Source organism: Elephas maximus, chromosome 7 (genome assembly GCF_024166365.1).
Source record: "Elephas maximus indicus isolate mEleMax1 chromosome 7, mEleMax1 primary haplotype, whole genome shotgun sequence".
Lineage (NCBI taxonomy): Eukaryota > Metazoa > Chordata > Mammalia > Proboscidea > Elephantidae > Elephas > Elephas maximus.
Genome location: NC_064825.1, coordinates 127,899,232 through 127,916,922, shown reverse-complemented (window position 1 = coordinate 127,916,922; position 17,691 = coordinate 127,899,232). Strand labels below are relative to the sequence as shown.

Here is a 17,691-nt window from a genome sequence, read left to right as displayed (position 1 = left end):
AGCCCGGGAAGGCGAAGGTGGCGGACACTCAGGCCATCTAGGCTCGCCCTCTTCACGATGGGGAAACTGAGGGCCAGAAAGGGCCTGTTTCTAGGCCTCCCATTACGAAGCCTGAGGTGTGGGGGGAGTCCCGCCTCTCCGGGCAGGGAGCCGCAAGCCTCGGAAGGGAGTTTTGGGGCTGGTGGTTTCACAGTGACTGTGTTTGAACCCAAACAGCCGGAAACAGTTACCAGCTCCTCTAGGCCCCGCTGGTGGGGACCCCAACCGCCTGTGGCTGCCCCTCCCAGGTTCCTCCCGGTCGGGGCCCAGGCACCCAGTCTCCAAACTGCGGAAAACCCACCCCCCGTCTGCAGCTGCCCCTCTCCATGTGGCCCCTGGGGAGCCAGGCTTCCGGGGCCCCGTTCCTGCTGTGTGTGAACTCCAGGCCTCCTGCAATGCACCTCCAGACACCTCCGTCTCCAACCAGCTGCATTTTCATCTCTCCCTGCCCACAGGCCCCTCTCCCTAAATGCTCCTATCACGTCCTAGCCCCTCCCCCAGACCCTCCCAAGGACCCGCTGCCCTAGGCCCCCACCTCCTCTGGCTGTGCCCCCCGCTGCCCGCAGGAAGACGACCGCCCAGGGTCGGGTGAGCCCCGTGGGAACGGTTTGTCTCGAAAACAGGAACCCGGGCCGGGGGCTGGGCGGGGCGCCCCTTGCCCACCGCAGTCCGCTTCCTGCCCCTCCCGCTTCCTCTGCCCGACACCCGGGCAGGGCGGGGGGCGGCAGCGCGGGAGAGCGGACTCTGGGTTGGTGCCCCCCACGTCCCGAGCCTCCTGCCCTCCGCTATCCGCCCTCTGCGCGGCTAGTGGCGCAGCCTGCCGCCCGCAGCCCGGCCTCCGGGGCGGCGCGGCAGGGAAAGGGTTAAGCTGCCGCAGGGACCGCGGTGTGCGGGGCGCTAGGGAGCCCCGCCGAGGAGGCGCTGCCGGAGGTGCTGAGCTGTGCAGGGCGGAGGGCAGAGGGGAGGGGGCGCCGCGAGCGGGGGCGGGGCGCGGAGAGGGGCGGGAGGCGGGAGCCGCAGCCGCAGCGAGGCCGGCCGCGGGAGCGCACGGAGGTGGCGCCGGCCCGCCGGGTGCGGGTTCGGTGCGGCGGGTCCCGAGAGTGAGTGAGCGGGGGCGGGCGGGGCGCCGGCGGAGGAGGACCCGGCCCCCAGGGCCTCCCCCGCGGCATAGGCGGGCTGGGGCGGCGGGTGAGTGGGGAGTCTGAGGTGGGGGTCTGGGTAGGAGGGAGCGGCTGGAGAGCTGGGGAGCTCTGGGTGATCCGGGCGAGGGGGCGGCACCCGCTGCGCACTGGGTTCATCGCAGCCACTTCTCAGCAGGACCCTCCCCTGAAGAGCCCATTTGACAGATGAGAAAATTGAGGCTCTGAGAGGCCAAGTGACTCTCAAGGTCACACAGCGAGGAAGCGGCAGAGCTAGGCAGGGACTGCTCTGGGTGGCTCCTAGGAAAAGTCTGCCGAAGAACTCCATTGAGGAGCCCCCAGCCACAAGCCCGGGGGAGTGTGTGTAGGGGCGGGGGTCCTCTCCGTGGTGCAAGGCTTTGCCAGGGCCGGGAGTGGGGGGCGTCAGGGCGCTGGAACCGCCCTGGGCCGCGAAGGAAGGGGGGGGCGGCGGAATGGGCGTGTGTGCGCACCTATGGAGGTGTGAGCATGTGTGTGGGAGAGTGTGCATGCGTGTAGGCGAGCTAGCAGGCTTGTAGGCACACGTGTGCGGATGTCATCGCCTCTGTGGCCCGGGACTCGAGGCTGGCCTGGCTCGAGTGAGCAGCAGTCCGGGAGTCGCGCTCGTGCACGGGTTTGCATTCTGGGGTAGAAGAGCTGGGTATGTGTGCCCGAGGGCTCCTCCGTGCAGGTGTGCATGGGTGTGGGTACCATTGTGTGTGTGAGACGGAGGTTGGGAGGCAAGAGCCTGTGCCCCTTTGTGAACTGGGGGTCTTGCACCCCCATGTGGGTCCCTGTCCTCGGTGAATACCTTGTGTATGGAATGAGTGCCTGTCCCTGCATTACTGGTGGTGTCATACACGCACCCGCCACCCCCCATTGCGCTAGCGCCCCCTTTGGGGCGCTCTACTCTGTGCCTGAGTGTGGCCGGCCTGTGAGCGCGTTCACAGTTCGACTGTGCAGGGTGGGGGCCTGGGAGTGGAGCCTAGGAGAGGAAGAGGGCCTGTGGAAGCGCTGAACCGGGACCCCCGAGGCCTTCACGGAGAAGGGGGCCTGGGAGCGCGCGGTTCCCAGGCTCAGGCTTCCCGCTGACGCCTCCGGGCCGCAGCGGGTCCCCCCGCCCCAGGAATGTTTCTCTCACCACTGCAGCCCGCCTCCCCAGGGGCAGGTCCCCGGGGGCCGCCTCAGCCCCGCCTCCTCTTCCCGGGCGCCCACGAGGGGGCGATGCGGGCAGGACGCCTGGGTTCTCTCCTCCCCCCTCTCATCTCAGGGAGAAATTCCTCCGAGGTCCCCTCAGGCTCTGGGTTCCCAAAATAACCCTGCGGGGGAAGGGAGGCTGTGTAGGGAGGGAAGCGGGAGGGGCGCAGAGACGAGCTGCGGAGTGCTGCAGGTGCCTCTGGGAGAGGGGGGCGAGGAGCAGAGGGCCTGCGGGGGGCTGGCTCGTCCTTATCCCCGAGGAGCCCCTGGGCCCTCCGGGGACTCCGAGGGAGGGCCGGAAGCCTCTCGGCAGGTCCGTTTCCCAACCCGCGGGTTGCACCATCCCGGCCGGACCGTTTAACCTGGGGAGTGGCCGCGGCCGACGACTCCGCCCCTGCCCAGCAGGGGGCGTGCCCGCCCCGCCCCATTTCTGCCCGCAGGGACGCTCCCCCGGCCGGCGTCTCCGCAGACTCGGGTTCTGCCTCTCCCGGGACAGGGGTCCGGTCCGAGCCCGTGGGAGGCTCCCGGAGCGCAGCTTGGGCCCAGCCCACCCGCGCCTGCGGCCATGGCGGGCACCCTGGACCTGGACAAGGGCTGCACGGTGGAGGAGCTGCTTCGCGGCTGCATTGAAGCCTTCGGTGAGTGGCACGGGAGGGCACACCCAGCTGAGCCCAGCCTGAGCCCGAACCCGGGACCCTGCCTCCCAGCGCAGACCCCTGGCCGGGACCCACCCAGCGCCGCACCCTGCAGCGAAAGCCTCTTCCTCATCCCAGGGTAGGGAGACACACAGGCTTCAGACAACTAAAACATTACCCAGACCTAGTTTGCCCGAGCCGGCCTTGAAGGAGGCCCCGGGGTCCCCAGACTCTGACACGAGCGACATTATCTGTCTCGGGGGGGATCCGGAGGAACTTGCCATCTCCGGCCCGGGAGCTGTTTCCGGCTGATGGGGGGCGGCCTATCTGGTGCAGGGATGCCCCTTCCCCCAGCACTCAGGAAATGACCTCTGGACTGTTGACCCCGGGAAACCCAGGCTCTTTCCTTCCCAGCTGGTTCCCCTCTGGACCATGGGCCTGGCCCGGACGCCTCCCACCCCCTGCTCCTCAGATCCAGCCTGTTCGGGAGGGGGCGGGGTCAGGAATGCCCCCGGAGGGGCCAGATGCGGGGTGGGGGGGCTGGGGGTAGTGTCGGGGACCACAGCTGCGGGACCAAGGGTCAACCCGCTTCTCTTTGACTCCTCGGAGTTAGATGACTCTGGGAAGGTGCGGGACCCGCAGCTGGTACGAATGTTCCTTATGATGCACCCCTGGTACATCCCCTCCTCTCAGCTGGCGGCAAAACTGCTCCGCATATATCCTTGGCGGGCCTGGCCGGGGCCCCCGGAGTCCGAGTCCCTGAGCGAGCCCGGCTGTCCAGCCCCAACCCGACAGAGCTTCGCTCCCGGAATGTAGGCCCCGCCTATATCCCAGAATTCAGGCTGCGCCCCAGACTCCCTCTAGGGCCTAGACTCCACCCCTCGCAGCTCAGGCCCCGCCCTCAGACTCTCTCCCCCCACCTCAGCCTTGGTCCCCTAATTCTCCCTAGAGTCTAGGACCTGCCCTGCTCCCAACCCAGGCCCCAGCTCTTGCCTCTCTCCCAAAACCCAGACCCTGCTCTCGGTCTCCCTCCAGGACCTAGGCCCCACCCCCACGCCTCCTCCCGAAGCTCAAGCCTGCTCATCCTCAGAACCCAGGTCTTGCCCTCAGCTTCTTTCTAGAACTCCAGCCGCGTCCCACCCCAGGCACCGCCCCACCCCAGGCACCCCCCCCCCAGTACGTCTCCTAGAACCAAGCCTCGCCCCGAGCCCCCTCTCCCCCAGTTCAGGCCCCATTTTCCCTGACTTGCTAGAGGTAGGCTCCATCTTTGTATTCCTTAACTCTGGCCTTTACCTACCAACAATCCCGGAAGGACAACTCCAATTCACTGCAGGTGAAAACGTGTCACCTGGTCAGGTGAGTTCCTCCTGAGGCTCTCTTCCCTACTTTTGCAACCTTCTCCTCAGGCTTCAGACTCTGATGGGCCTGAGGGTGGAAAGAGCATAGTTCTGGGAGCTGGGTCATGTGAGGTTGAATCCCGGCTCTGCCCGTGGGGGGCTGTGCCTCCAGAGCCTTGCCCCTTTTTCTGACTGGGCCTTGTTTTTCTTATCTGGCCAATGCCGGGTGGATGTCTCAAGGGGCTGCTGTAAAGAGGAAGGAAAAGCTGGCTGGGGAGGGGGCAGGGAAACACAGTTGGAGCCATGACAGGCGTCCCTTCCTCCTTGGAGGACTACAATCCTCATGAGCTCCTTGGACAGCCCTTTGGGGTGGGGGAATGGCTGCCTTAGGTGACTCCGCCCTCCACCAGGTACTGGATCTCGGCATTCCCAGCGGAGTTTGACTTGAACCCTGAGCTGGCTGAGCAGATCAAGGAGTTGAAGGCTCTGCTAGACCAAGAGGGGAACCGGCGGCACAGCAGCCTCATCGATATCGAGAGCGTGTGCGTGAGGCGGGGGGAGCTTGGAGGGCTGAAGCCGGGCTCTCAGCATTCCACACCATCTGCGCTTAATAAATGTTTGTTGAATTGAATGAATGAGGGTCATGTCACTCTCTTGCTTAAACACCTTCCATGGTTCCCTATCACCTTCAGAGCTCCTCAGCTGGGCATTCCAAACCCTTCACAGCCCTGGGCCAGCCTGGCTTTCCTGACTCATCTCCCACCACCCATCCCATGCACTTCATACCCTGGCTATGTGGGCCCGTGCACCATCCTCTGAGCCTGCTACTTACCCCTGCTCATAACCGTTCCATTTGCCTTCTCCCTGTTATCAAGACTCAGCCCAAGTTTGAAGTTTCCGCGGGTTCTCCCAGGGCAGCGGAAGTAGTTCTTTCCTCATTCCCGTGGCACTTTGTACAGACGCCTGTACAAAGACCTCTGCACGTGTAGCGCGGTCCTGTGACTATTGTTTCTGTGTCTGTCACCGTCAGTAGACTGTGAGGTCAAGGGCAGGGCCTGTGTCTTGTGCACCTGTTTCCTCAGTGGCTCGCACAGTGCCTGGCACAGAGTACCTTTTCCCTAAATGTTGAAACGATGTTTCATGTCAACTTTCCATGTGTTGAGCGCATGACCAGGAGAGACACTGAGGACTTAGCGGAATGGGACAGCATTGCTTAGGACAGTGCCTCGCACCGTATGGTCCTCAGTCGGCTTGAGTGACATGTTTGCGTGAGTGTGGGACTGTGAGGGGTGGGGATCCGTGGCAAAGGGCTCACTCCCCCTGCCCCTCCAGCCCCACCTACAAGTGGAAGCGGCAGGTGACCCAGCGGAACCCCGTGGCTCAGAAAAAGCGCAAGATGTCTCTGTTGTTCGACCACCTGGAGCCCATGGAGCTGGCAGAGCATCTCACCTACTTGGAGTATCGCTCCTTCTGCAAGATCCTGGTATGGCCCCAGGGCCTGCAGTCAGGGGCAGTACAGCTGGGGAGGGGGTTCTGGCATGGGTGGGGTCCCTGGGGTAGGCTGGGGCTTCGGCGGAACCAGCACAGGGCAGCCGGAGGGCAGCAGCAGCCAGCGGTGGGAGGCGGGGGAGCTGGGAGGCACTGAGGTCCTTCCCGCCTGCAGTTCCAGGACTATCACAGTTTCGTGACTCACGGCTGCACCGTAGACAACCCGGTCCTGGAGCGGTTCATCTCCCTCTTCAACAGTGTCTCGCAGTGGGTGCAGCTTATGATTCTCAGCAAGCCCACAGCCCCACAGCGGGCCCTGGTCATCACGCACTTTGTTCACGTGGCAGAGGTGCCTCCCCCCACCTCCCCCTGCCCTGTTGCCCAAATCCACCAGCTTCCCCAGTTGCCAGTTGGGCTAAGGCCCTCCTCCGCACTAACCCACTGCCTCCTCCCCAGAAAGTAGGGCCCCATTCAGTGACTCTCTGCCTCCCCTCCCCCATCTGCCCCCCAGAAGCTGCTGCAGCTGCAGAACTTCAACACGCTAATGGCTGTGGTTGGGGGCCTGAGCCACAGCTCCATCTCCCGCCTCAAGGAGACCCACAGTCATGTCGGCCCTGAAACCGTCAAGGTGCCTGGGATGGGGATGGGAAGGGGCATCCCTGGGGGCTGGGCACTACTGCCCTCATTTGACAGATGAGGAGACTGAAGCTCGAGAGTTTAAATGCTTTTCCCAGGTTGCACCATGATAGTGGCAGATCGGGGACTTTAGGTCTGCCTGACTCCAGAGCTGTGCTTTCTTCTCCTTCATCTTTTATTTATTTATTTATTTTAACGTATCAGGTGATAGAATAAACATAGAAAAGTACATAAAACATATGTGCATTTAAAGGAGAATTATAAAGAAAAAACCTGTGTAACCACCACCCAGGGCAAGAACATTGCCAGCCCCCAGAAGCTCCCAGCAGCTTAGAGCGTAACTCCCCCCCTCCGCCCCCACCGGAGGAAACCACTGTTGTGACCTTTGTGGAGATGATAACCTTGCTTGTCTTTATAGCTTTCCTACCTAGGCAGGCATTCCAAAACAGTGTGCTCTTTTGTTGCCTACTTCTGAACTTTCTGGAGCTAGAATCAGAGGTCCCTGAATGGCGCAGTTTGTGCTCCAGTACTAAAGATTGGCGGTTGGAATCCACCGCCCAGTGCCACGGAAGAAAGACCTGGCGATCTGCTTCCATAAAGATTGCAGCCAAGAAAACCCTATGGAGCAGTCCTGCTCTGTCACACACTGGGTCTCCATGAGCTGGAATTGACTCAATAGCAGTGTTTTAGTTTTTTTTTTATAACTGGAATCATGTGTATTTTTTTAATGTCTTGCTTCTTTCACTTCACGCGGTGGCAAGCAGGGGTAGATTACCCAGTGAGCAAGTTACGCACGGGTTTACTTCTGCTTACTTACTAATCTGAGGTACATAACTGCACCTGTTTTCACCACAGCAAAGATCTAGAACAAACAATTTCACATGGGTTTTTACCACATCAAAGATATGTAATTAACAATTTCACATGGGTTTCACCACATCACTGGTTTGGTGTGTTCTAGGTTTGGGTGAAACCAGTGTGAAATTGTTCATTGCAGACTAGTAAGTAAACACAAGTAAGCCGGTGTGGACCTTGCTTACTGGTTAATCCACTCCTGGTGGGGAGATCCGTACATTTTGTTCTGTGGAGCAATTGTTCGTTCCTTTTCTTTTCGTTGCCATATAATATTTCATTGTAAGTCTCTACCCCAATTCATGTATCTACTCTACTGTTGAACATTCAAGTTTTTGGCTGTTACGAACAACACAACTAAGAACATTCTTCTAGGTCATTGTCCTGTGCTGCCTTGCCTCCTTGAGCCTCAGTTTCTTTTTCTGTTAAATGTTGATGATAATCTGTGCCCAGGCCTGGTGTTCAGGTGTGGTATTTGGCAGTGTGTGTTGCCTTGAGTCTGTGACCTATGAACTCTGACCCCAGGGGCTGAGGGAGTCAGTGCTGAGGGACAGTAAGGAAGGATTTGAACCTTCACCCCTCCTTAGCCCTGACTACTCATCCTCTCCCACATTTCCAGGGCTGGGGGTGGGGGAGAGGGTGGTGGTTGAGCTAGTGAACAAGTGTGTATGTGTCTGTGTGTGTTTGTGTGTGTGACTCCCACCACTCTCTGCCCCCCAGCTTTGGGAAGGTCTGACGGAGCTAGTGACGGCCACAGGCAACTATGGCAACTACCGGCGCCGGCTGGCAGCCTGTGTGGGCTTCCGCTTCCCCATCCTGGGTGTGCACCTCAAGGACCTGGTGGCCCTGCAGCTGGCACTGCCTGACTGGCTGGACCCTGCCCGGACCCGGCTCAATGGGGCCAAGATGAAGCAGCTGTTCAGCATCCTGGAGGAGCTGGCCATGGTGACCAGCCTGCGGCCGCCAGTGCAAGCCAACCCTGACCTGCTGAGCCTGCTCACGGTGAGGGGCTTAGGGGTTTGGAAGCAGCGTTGACAATTACTCCTGCCCCTGGGTTTATGTGAGGCTCTGAGCTCTGCTTTGGGTTCTAAGCTGTGGCCGGTGTTCTGTGCTCTGAGCTGGGCTCCAGGCTTCAGATGGGGCTGTGGACTGAGGTCTGACCACTAGCTGGCATGTAGACCTCAGGCTGGTTTGAGGTTGGGCCGGGGTCCTGGGTTGAGTTCCTGGCAGGTGTGTTCTAGGTTTGGGATTAAGCTCTGGGTTCTGGGTGCTGGGGTGGCATCTAGACATGGTCCTGGGCTCTAAGGTTCTTGCTCTGAGCAAAGACATGGTCTTAGGGTCTAGGTTGGGTATTGGGTTCTAGTCTAGATCTGGACTAGGTATTAGATATTGGGCTAGGGCTTAGGTTTTAGGGTTTGTAGTGAATTCTTAGCTGCTTCAAGGCTCTGGACTGGGGTCAGGGTTGAATTCTGAATGCTGGCTGAATTCTAGGCTGGGGGTGAATTTCAGAGATCTAGGTTGGGTTCTGGCCTAAATTTTTGGCTGAGATCTTGAAAGTGGGTTGTGTTCAAGGTTTGGGGTCAAGTTACGGTTTTGGGTTGTGGCTAGGCTGGCTTGTGGGTACTGGGTGTGTTCTGAGTTGGGCTTTGGGGCGAGTCTAGTTTCTGAACCTGATTCTGAGCTGTGACTCTAGGCTGTAGGCAGTGGGCTCCTGAGAGCAACGAGGGCCAGGAGGGTGTGATCAGATCTGTATGTCCCAGGTGTCTCTGGACCAGTATCAGACAGAGGACGAGCTGTACCAGCTGTCCCTACAGCGGGAGCCGCGCTCCAAGTCCTCGGTGAGGGAAGGGATCCCTGCTTCTCCACTCTTCACATCCTCTTCCCAGCCTCCACCTCTGCCCCACCCGAGAACCCTGGGATAGGAGGACAGGAAGAGCTCTTAGAAGCTATCTCACTCTTTCTGCTTGTTGGACAGATGGGGACACTGAGGCCTGGGTGGTGGCAGTGACCTTAGGCAGGATCCCTTCTCCCCCGGAGGTTGCCCTGAATCCTGGGCTCCCACTACCTCTGGCTCTAGCTCAGCCTGGCCATTCTCACAGCCAACCAGCCCCATGAGCTGCACCCCGCCTCCCCGGCCCCCAGTGCTAGAGGAGTGGACCTCAGCTGCCAAGCCCAAGCTGGACCAGGCCCTCATGGTAGAGCACATTGAGAAGATGGTGGAGGTGAGACTCTGGGGTGGCCGGTTCCAGAGCCTGGGGGCTGGGAGATAAGTCCACTGGTGGAAGTAATGGTCAATACGGTGGGCTTTGCCAGAGCACCACCATGGGAACCACCCTAGTGACACATCTGAGGGCCAGTGCTCTGTCTCCCGAAAGCACAGGGCTAGCAGGTTGGCTGCATGGAGCCGAGATGCTGATGGGGGGAGCTGGGTGGGGAGGTGGTGGGGAAGCTGGACAGCTGCCCACATCTCAGAGACAGCCTTTGTAACACGGATTGGGAGTGTGGGAAGGGGTAAGGCCTGATGCCCCTCCTGCTCTGCCCGCTCCCAGCCGTGTGTCCCTCTGTGCCCCCCAGTCTGTGTTCCGGAACTTCGATGTTGATGGGGACGGCCACATCTCACAGGAGGAGTTCCAGATCATTCGTGGAAACTTCCCTTACCTCAGCGCCTTTGGGGACCTGGACCAGAACCAGTGAGGAGGCCCGGAGGGCTGGGGCTGGGGGAGAGGGAAGGCCGCCCAGCCCGCTTCCCCTTGGGCTTCTGTTTCCTCACGTGCAAGCTGAGGCTCTTGAACCAGATGGTCCTGGCAAAGGAAAGCACCAATGTGGAGAGGGGCTCTTATTCTGGTGGGGAGGCAGCCAGCTGTGCAGGCTCAGTGTTACCTCACTCATTCCGACAGATGAGGGGCTCCGCCTGAATCCTGCAAAGACTATGGCCTGGGGACTGTTGCTACAAAAATGTTGTTTTATTTGTAGAGTTCACAGCTGGCAAAAGTGTGGGGAAGTCGAGCTCCTTGGTAGCCTGTTGTAATGAATAGATAAGAAAGGCCTGTAATTAGCAGCACCGGCTTGCTTATCAACAGTCCATAGGCTGACAATTTGGAAAAACAGCTGGTTTTCTTAAGTAGGTTAAACATGCCCCCCGGCAACCATGCCCCCTACCCCTGCTTTGTTGAGCAGACAAAGCTCAAATCAAAATGAACAGTCCACCCCAGGTCGTTTTTTTTTTTTTTCTTTAATATTACCTGTATTTGCAAAATCTTATTTTTTTCAAATTATAAAAATTGGTGGTAAAAAAAAAAAAAAAAAATCCAGATAGTGAGATAAGCTCCCTCCCACCTTTGCCACCAGAAGACGTAACTCTCCTAACGTTGTCAACAATGTCAAGGGGTTGGCAATACGTGTATCCTTCCAGTCTTTTTTTCCATGCTGGTGCAAATCGATACACATTTTGTTTATTTGGTGTCTGCTTCATGGACAACTGAGATTAGAGTATAAATCTACTTCTGCCCTTGGCTTTTCGTGGTGGTTGCTTGTTTTTCCTCTCAGAGCTGGAGCAGAGGTGGATAGGTTCCACCCTGTCTCCCCAGGGAGGCGGGTGGGTTTTTTCCAGGCCCCTTTTTTTGGTGATGGTGCAGGCTTTGAGACCTTTGTCTTCTCGGATTTGTGTTATTTGTAGAAAAGCCCTTCCACACCAGTTGCCATCAAGTCAGTTCCAACTCATGGTGACTCAGGTGTGTCAGAGTAGAACTGTGTTCCACAGGGTTTTCAATGACTGATTTTTTTTGGAAGATGCCAGGCCTGTCTTCGGAGGCACCTCAGGGTGGACTGAACCTCTAACCTTTTGGTTAGCAGCTGAGCATATTCATCATTTGTACCACCCAGGGACTCCCAGAAAGGCCCTTATTCCCCTCAAGATTACAAAAATTCTCTATACTTTTGTAATTTTATTTTTTATATTTGTATTCTCAAATTGGCAGGAATTTAGTTTTCAGGCACAGTGGGAGGAAGGAATTGGGGTTTGTATTTTATTTTTTATGGAATGGACAGTTGTCCTAGTGCCCTATTGATTTGAGGGACCACCTGGATCACATTATGGGCCTCCAAATACAACAGGTGGAATTTTCCAGGGCACCCTTTCAATGAGGGTGCAGCCCCTTGAGACCATTGAGGGGCCCAGCTTCACACGGGGACCTCAGCCTTAATTCCCTACCTCTCCCAGGCCCCAGTGGTCCTGTGGCCTGGGACTCTTGCTACAATAGACTTGTGCCTGCCCGGCCCCTGGTTGGGTACAAAACCAGCACCTGTCTCATCAGGAGGGTAACCAGCAACTCCCTCCCACAGCAGCTGCTGTTCAGGCCCCAACTCACTGCCTCATTCTAACGCTCCGTCTTTGTTTCTGGAACCATTTCTTTCTTGCAAACACACCTATGCATTGAAAACAATTTTTGATCTGTTTTAGCCAGTATTTCTAGATGTTCCTAGAAGTGGGGTTTTGGGGTTTTTTTAAATCACTGTCTTGTCAGAACTGCATACCTGGTTTGTTTGTTCTTTTTCTTGTCACTTAACCCTTTAGCATGCACATCGTAATTCATGCCCTCATTCTTTAGGGCGGCTGCAGAGCAGCCTGAGGGGCAGCTGGGCTCTCATCTACCTGCCCCTTCTCCTGCCGATGAACATGTAGGCTGTTGCCAGTTTTTTGCTATTCTGTGCTGTGCTGCTGTGAGCGTCTTTCTACCGATGCACTCCAGGCAGCTTTTCTGTAGGAGAAATTCCTAGAAGTGGGATAATTGGAACAAAAGATATGCACATTCTAAATTAGGAGAGAGACTGCCAAACTGACCTCAGACAGGGTTGTACCAGTTCGCAGCCACATCACCAGTTACCAGTGCCCGTTGCCAAACTTCCTTGCCAACACCGGGTGCTATAATAAGCTGAAAAATGTTTACTAGTCTGATCGGCAAATGGTATCTTGGTTCAATTTGCATTTCTTTAATATTAGTGGGGGTGGGGCATCTTTTCATATGTTTATTGGTCATTTGTATTTCTCATGTTAATTGCCTGTTCATAGTCTTTGTTCATTATTCTGCTGGGTTGTTGGTCTTTTTTGCATTGATTTTTAGAATCTCTGTTAATGGATATTAACTCTTTCCTGTTGAATGTGTTTGAAAATATTTTCTTCCCGTCTGTCATTTATGTCGTCTTATTCCATATAAAATTGAAAACTTGTTATGTGCTCAACATGTCCGTCTTTTCCTTTTTGGCTTCTGAGATTTGTGTCATTTGTAGAAAGGCCCTTTCACCATCAGTTGCCACTGAGTCAGTTCTAACTCATGGTGGCCCGTGTGTGTTTAGAGTAGAACTGTGCTGCGCTCCTTGGAAACTCTATGGGGCAGTTCTACTCTGTCCTATCGGGTTGCTATGAGTTGGAATCGACTCGATGGCAGTGGGTTTTTGGGTGCTCCACAGGGTTTTCAATGGCTGAGTTTTCAGAAGTAGATTGCCAGGCCTTTCTTCCAAGATGCCTCTGGGTGGACTCTACCTTTTGGCTAGCAGCCGGGCATGTTAATCATTTGCACCACCCAAAGACTCCCAGAAAGGCCCTTATCCCCTCAGGATTACAAAAATCTTCTCCTATACCTTTACAGATACTTTCGTAGTTTTATTTTTTTACATTTGTATTCTCAGTTTGGCAGGAGTTTAGTTTTCAAGCACAGTGGGAGGAAGGAATCTAGGTTTATATATATATTTCTGTCCCAATGCCCTACTGATCTGAAGGACCACCTGGATCATATTATGGGTCCCCAAATACAACAGGTGGAAGTTTCCAGGCCACCCTTTCAGTGAGGGTGCAGCCCCTTCAAGACTTTTGAGGGCCCCAGCTTCACACAGGACCCTCAGCCCCAGGTGAAATAACTCCCACTGGCTGAGGATCTGGGCCTGTACAGGCACTGCCATAAACACTGTGTGTACATTATCTGCCTTATTAACACCCATGGAAGCAGCAGTCAAGAAATCAAACGACATACTGCACTGGGCAAATCTGCGGCAAAAGACCTCTTTGAAACGTTAAAAAGCAAAGATGTCACCTTGAAGACTAAGGTGCACCTGATCCAAGCCCTGGTATTTTCAGTCACTTCATATGCATGGGAAAGCTGGACAATGAAGAAGATTCAAGAAGAATTGATGCATTTGAATTATGGTGATGGTGAAGAATATTGAATATACCATGGAATACCAGCAGAACAAACAAATCTATCTTGGAAGAAGCACAACCAGAATGTTCTTTAGAAGCGAGGATGGCAGGACTTCATTTTATGTACTTTGGACATGTTATCAGGACGGACCAGTCCCTGGAGAAGAACATCATGCTTGGTAAAGTAGAGGGTCAGCGAAAAAAGAGAAGGACCCTCGATGAGATGGATTGACACAGTGGCAGCAACAATTGTGAGGCTGGCGCAGGACTGGGCAGTGTTTCATTCTGTCGTATATAGGGTCACTATAAGCCAGGACTGACTCAATGGCACCTAACAACATCTCATTAAATTGACAAGAACCCCAGGCGATGTAGGAACTATAATTATCCCTATTTATAGATGAGGAAGAAGTCCTCGTGGTGTAGTGGTTAAGCACTTGGCTGCTAACCAAAAGGTCAGTGATTCGAACCCATCAGCCGCTCCTCGGAAAAAAGATGTGGCAGTCTGTCTCCATAAAGATTAAACCAAAAAAACCCCAAACCCATTGCTGTTGACTGGGTTTCGACTCATAGTGACCCTGTAGGACAGAGTAGAACTGCCCCATAGGGTTTCCAGGGCTGTAAATCTTTACAGAAGCAGATTGCCACATCTTTTTCCTCTACAGAGTGGCTGGTTGGTAGGTTCAAATCACAAACCTTTCAGTTAGCAGCTAAGTACGTTAACCACTGTGCCACCAGGGCTCCTTATGTAAAGGTTACAGCCTTGGAAACCCTATGGGTAGTTCTACACTGTCCTGTAGGGTCGCTGTGAGTTAGAATCAACTCGATGGCAAAGGATTTGGTTTGGTTTTTGGCTTGTAGATGAGGAAACTGTGGCGCCGGGAGATAAACCAGCCTGAGGTCACATGGCCAGGAAGTAGTAGAGCTGGGATCAGAACTGAGGTCTGTCTATCTCCAGAGTCCATGCTGGCTCTTTCCCCAAAATATGTTAATAGGTGATAAGAGGGTCCTGTGGAAAACCCTGGTGTGTTTCCTGGAGGATTATGCAAGAGGGGATGGGCCAGCTTGTCCCAATCTCACCTGGCCCCAGAGCTCATCAAAAGGGTCTGAGTTCTCAGAGTTCCCAGTGGTGTTCCACAGAGCACACCTGGTGAAGCAGAGGCGGATGCCGGGGGCGCACAGCCCCTTTTCGTTTACATACCAACTCTGTGAGGTGGGCAGGGCGGGAATTATTATCCCCACTTTTCTGAGGAGGAAGCCAAGGGAAAGTGAATTCCTTAAGACCACACGACTGGTCAATGACAGCTGCTAAATCTGCCCGACTCTGAGTTTAGTGCTCTTTCTTTTCCCTGCGTCAGGCGCCCCAAATCAGGAGTTCGTAAGGACTTTTCATTTGGTAGGGGGATTTCCCAGTGGGAGGGTTAGGCAGCTGAGGGCGGTCTAGGAGAGGGCTCACGCTGAGGCTCCCCCTCCCCGCGCAGGGACGGCTGCATCAGCAGGGAGGAGATGGTCTCCTACTTCCTGCGCTCCAGCTCCGTGCTGGGCGGCCGCATGGGCTTCGTACACAACTTCCAGGAGAGCAACTCCCTGCGGCCGGTTTCCTGCCGCCACTGCAAGGCCTTGGTGAGTCCCCGCCCATGCCCCGCCCCCTCGGCCGTGGCCACGCCCACACAGGCCCACCTCCGGTTCTGGCCCTGCCCCTCCCTTGCTAGCGCCTTCTCAGCCGGGCAAACTATTAATTCCACCTTTCTATAGGGTCGCTATGAGTCGGAATCGACTGGATGGCGCTGGGTTTGGGTTTTTTTTTTTTTTTTTGGCCTTTCCTCTCGGTGCTCTGCACCTGGCCCTAGTGTCCCAGAGAGGGTCAGTCCTAGTCCCCGCCCTCTAGAAAGTGGAGGCAGGTCATCCCCTCTAAGTCCCCGCCCCTCAGCATGGACCTCTCTTCTATTTCAGATCCTAGGCATCTACAAGCAGGGCCTGAAATGCCGAGGTGAGATGGAAGGGTAGGGCTGCTGGGCTGAGTGGACAAGAAAGGTTTTCTTGGAGAGTGGCTATCTGGGTGGAGAGTCTTATTTTGGTGGAGCAGTTGCCATGGAGTGAAGTTTCTTAAATGGGGAGAAGCATGCCGATTGATGTGAAGGGTTTCTTTTAAGACAGCTTTTATCTTGGTAAGGCAGCTGCCCAGGGACAGAGAATTCTGGAGAGGGCATAGACTGGTGAGTGGGTTGAAGAGAGGACTTTAGAAGGAGACTCTTATTTTGGTGGGGCAGCTGCTCAGGAGAAACACGGGAGAGGTGCAGGCCTGCACAATGGGATGGAGGGTGTTCTGACCAGCGGTCCCTGCCTGGGCTCCTCCTCTGCCTCCACTAGCCTGTGGTGTGAACTGCCACAAACAGTGCAAAGATCGCCTGTCAGTCGAGTGCCGGCGCCGTGCCCAGAGCATGAGTCTGGAGGGGTCTGCACCCTCACCCTCACCCACACACACACACCACCGGGCCTTCAGCTTCTCCTTGCCTCGGCCGGGCAGGAGAGGCTCCCGGCCTCCAGGTAAGCATGGGTCTCATTCTTTACTGTTCTGGGGAGGGGGGGAGGCAGCATGCTGTGGCAAAGTATTAGTTTATCCAGGATTGTAATTCTCTTATTTTGGGGGGGGGGTGATGAAGAAGGGTTAGACAGGTAAGGGTGCCAGAAGGTTGCCAGGGAACCCTCTACTTTCTGAGGCTGGGGAGGAGAAAAACTCTTATTTATAAAGAAGCATGAAATGAAAGGGGCTTCAAAGCCCCAGCTGCACTCTTATTTTGTAGGGGGATTGACAAAGAATTAGAAAGGGTGTTATCTGAGCCATTTGGCTGCCCTGGAGGCCACTCTGAGAAAAGTCACTTGCTCTGATAATTTCCCAGTGGCTATCTTGGGGTCTCTGGTGGTTTGGGGTCAGTTTGCTGAATGACAGTTTGCCACCTGGTTATTTGTGGAGAACAGTGTCCACAACTAAGATGGTTGACCATAACTGTTTGGGTTGGGGTAAGTCCTCAAAAATAGAGGCAGACACAGGGCATAAGTCCTCCAAACCAGAAGAGAAAACCATTTGCACTGAGCCTTCCAGAAGTGCTGGTATCTAAAATGTGAAACACACACAAAACCGACATTTAAGCAAACTGCTCTGACAGATCTGCGGCTGCAAAAAAGCTGCGGCAAACTGAAAACAGAAAAAATGCCTCAAAAACTGGGCCATTCGGTCAGCCGGTGAATTGATTTTTGGTGGATGGGTTTGCTTCCGGGATGGGGTGAGGTGCCTTCGGCGTGTAGGGGGAAGGGCTGCTGAGGTCACAGGGACCGGGAGTTGGTTCTGTGACACCCCCTCTCCCCCACTGCAGAGATCAGAGAGGAGGAGGTGCAGGCCGTGGAGGATGGCGTGTTTGACATCCACTTGTAATAGGCGGTGAGTCCTCCTGGGGCCTGCCCGGAGCCTCCCCACTGAGGGCAGTGAGGGTAGGGATAGCAGGGAAACCGGCGCTTGGTCCAAATGGCCCACGCTGGGTGGACTCCTGCCTTGCTGGGGAGGGTCTCCCTCACAACCTCTGTTTTTCTCTTCCCAGCTGTGACCAATTCCAGAACTCATGTCTGCCTTGGAGAAAAGACTTGGACCAGAGCAGGGAGTGCTGGGGCAGGAGGCTGGGGCTGGGGTGGGGGTGGCATGCAACTGAGGGTAGGCAGGGCCAGGGCTGGAGTCCCTAAGGTTGTACAGACTCTTGTGAATATTTGTATTTTCCAGATGGAATAAAAAGGCCCGTGTAATTAACCTGAAATCAGAGCCTAGACTCCTGGGGGGGCTGGAATCCTTAGGGACTAGAATCTTGGGCTCTAGAACTTTGTGGCTAGAGGATTTGGAATCTCACGTGTCTGGAATCTTGTTGTTGTTATGTTGTTAGGTGCCCTGGAGTCCTTTCCAACTCATAGCAACCTTACGTATAACAGAAGGAAACGTCGCCCAGTCCTGCGCCATCCTCACAATTCTTGCTATGTTTGGGCCCCTTGTTGCAGCTACTGTGTCAGTCCATCTCGTTGAGGCTGTTCCTCTTTTTCGCTGACCTTTGGGAGACTAGAATCTTGGGTAGAATTAGAAAACCTTGGAACATAAGAATTTTGGGGGTGGTTCT

The 17,691-nt window shown here is 55.5% G+C and overlaps 1 protein-coding gene across 6 annotated transcripts; it reads left to right on the top strand.

Annotated features, from left to right (window-relative positions):
- Nucleotides 1-691: 691 nt before the first annotated feature.
- On the top strand, nt 692-17,349 carry RASGRP2 (RAS guanyl releasing protein 2). Of its 6 annotated transcripts, none has more exons than XM_049892387.1 (17): nt 692-787; nt 2,890-3,031; nt 3,642-3,744; nt 4,322-4,384; nt 4,776-4,907; nt 5,698-5,848; nt 6,029-6,202; nt 6,365-6,481; nt 8,062-8,343; nt 9,102-9,179; nt 9,441-9,563; nt 9,916-10,031; nt 15,016-15,157; nt 15,488-15,524; nt 15,905-16,081; nt 16,909-16,973; nt 17,131-17,349. In XM_049892387.1, exons 2-16 carry the CDS (start codon nt 2,959-2,961, stop codon nt 16,965-16,967), a joined length of 1,827 nt encoding a protein of 608 aa, XP_049748344.1. In that variant the 5' UTR covers nt 692-787; nt 2,890-2,958; the 3' UTR covers nt 16,968-16,973; nt 17,131-17,349. The 6 variants fall into 6 exon arrangements, with proteins under 6 accessions (XP_049748344.1, XP_049748341.1, XP_049748340.1 ...); XM_049892384.1 differs by lacking the exon at nt 692-787 and adding an exon at nt 794-969; XM_049892383.1 differs by lacking the exon at nt 692-787 and adding an exon at nt 794-969 and having other exon boundaries at nt 2,834-3,031.
- The last annotated feature ends 342 nt before the right edge of the window (nt 17,350-17,691 follow it).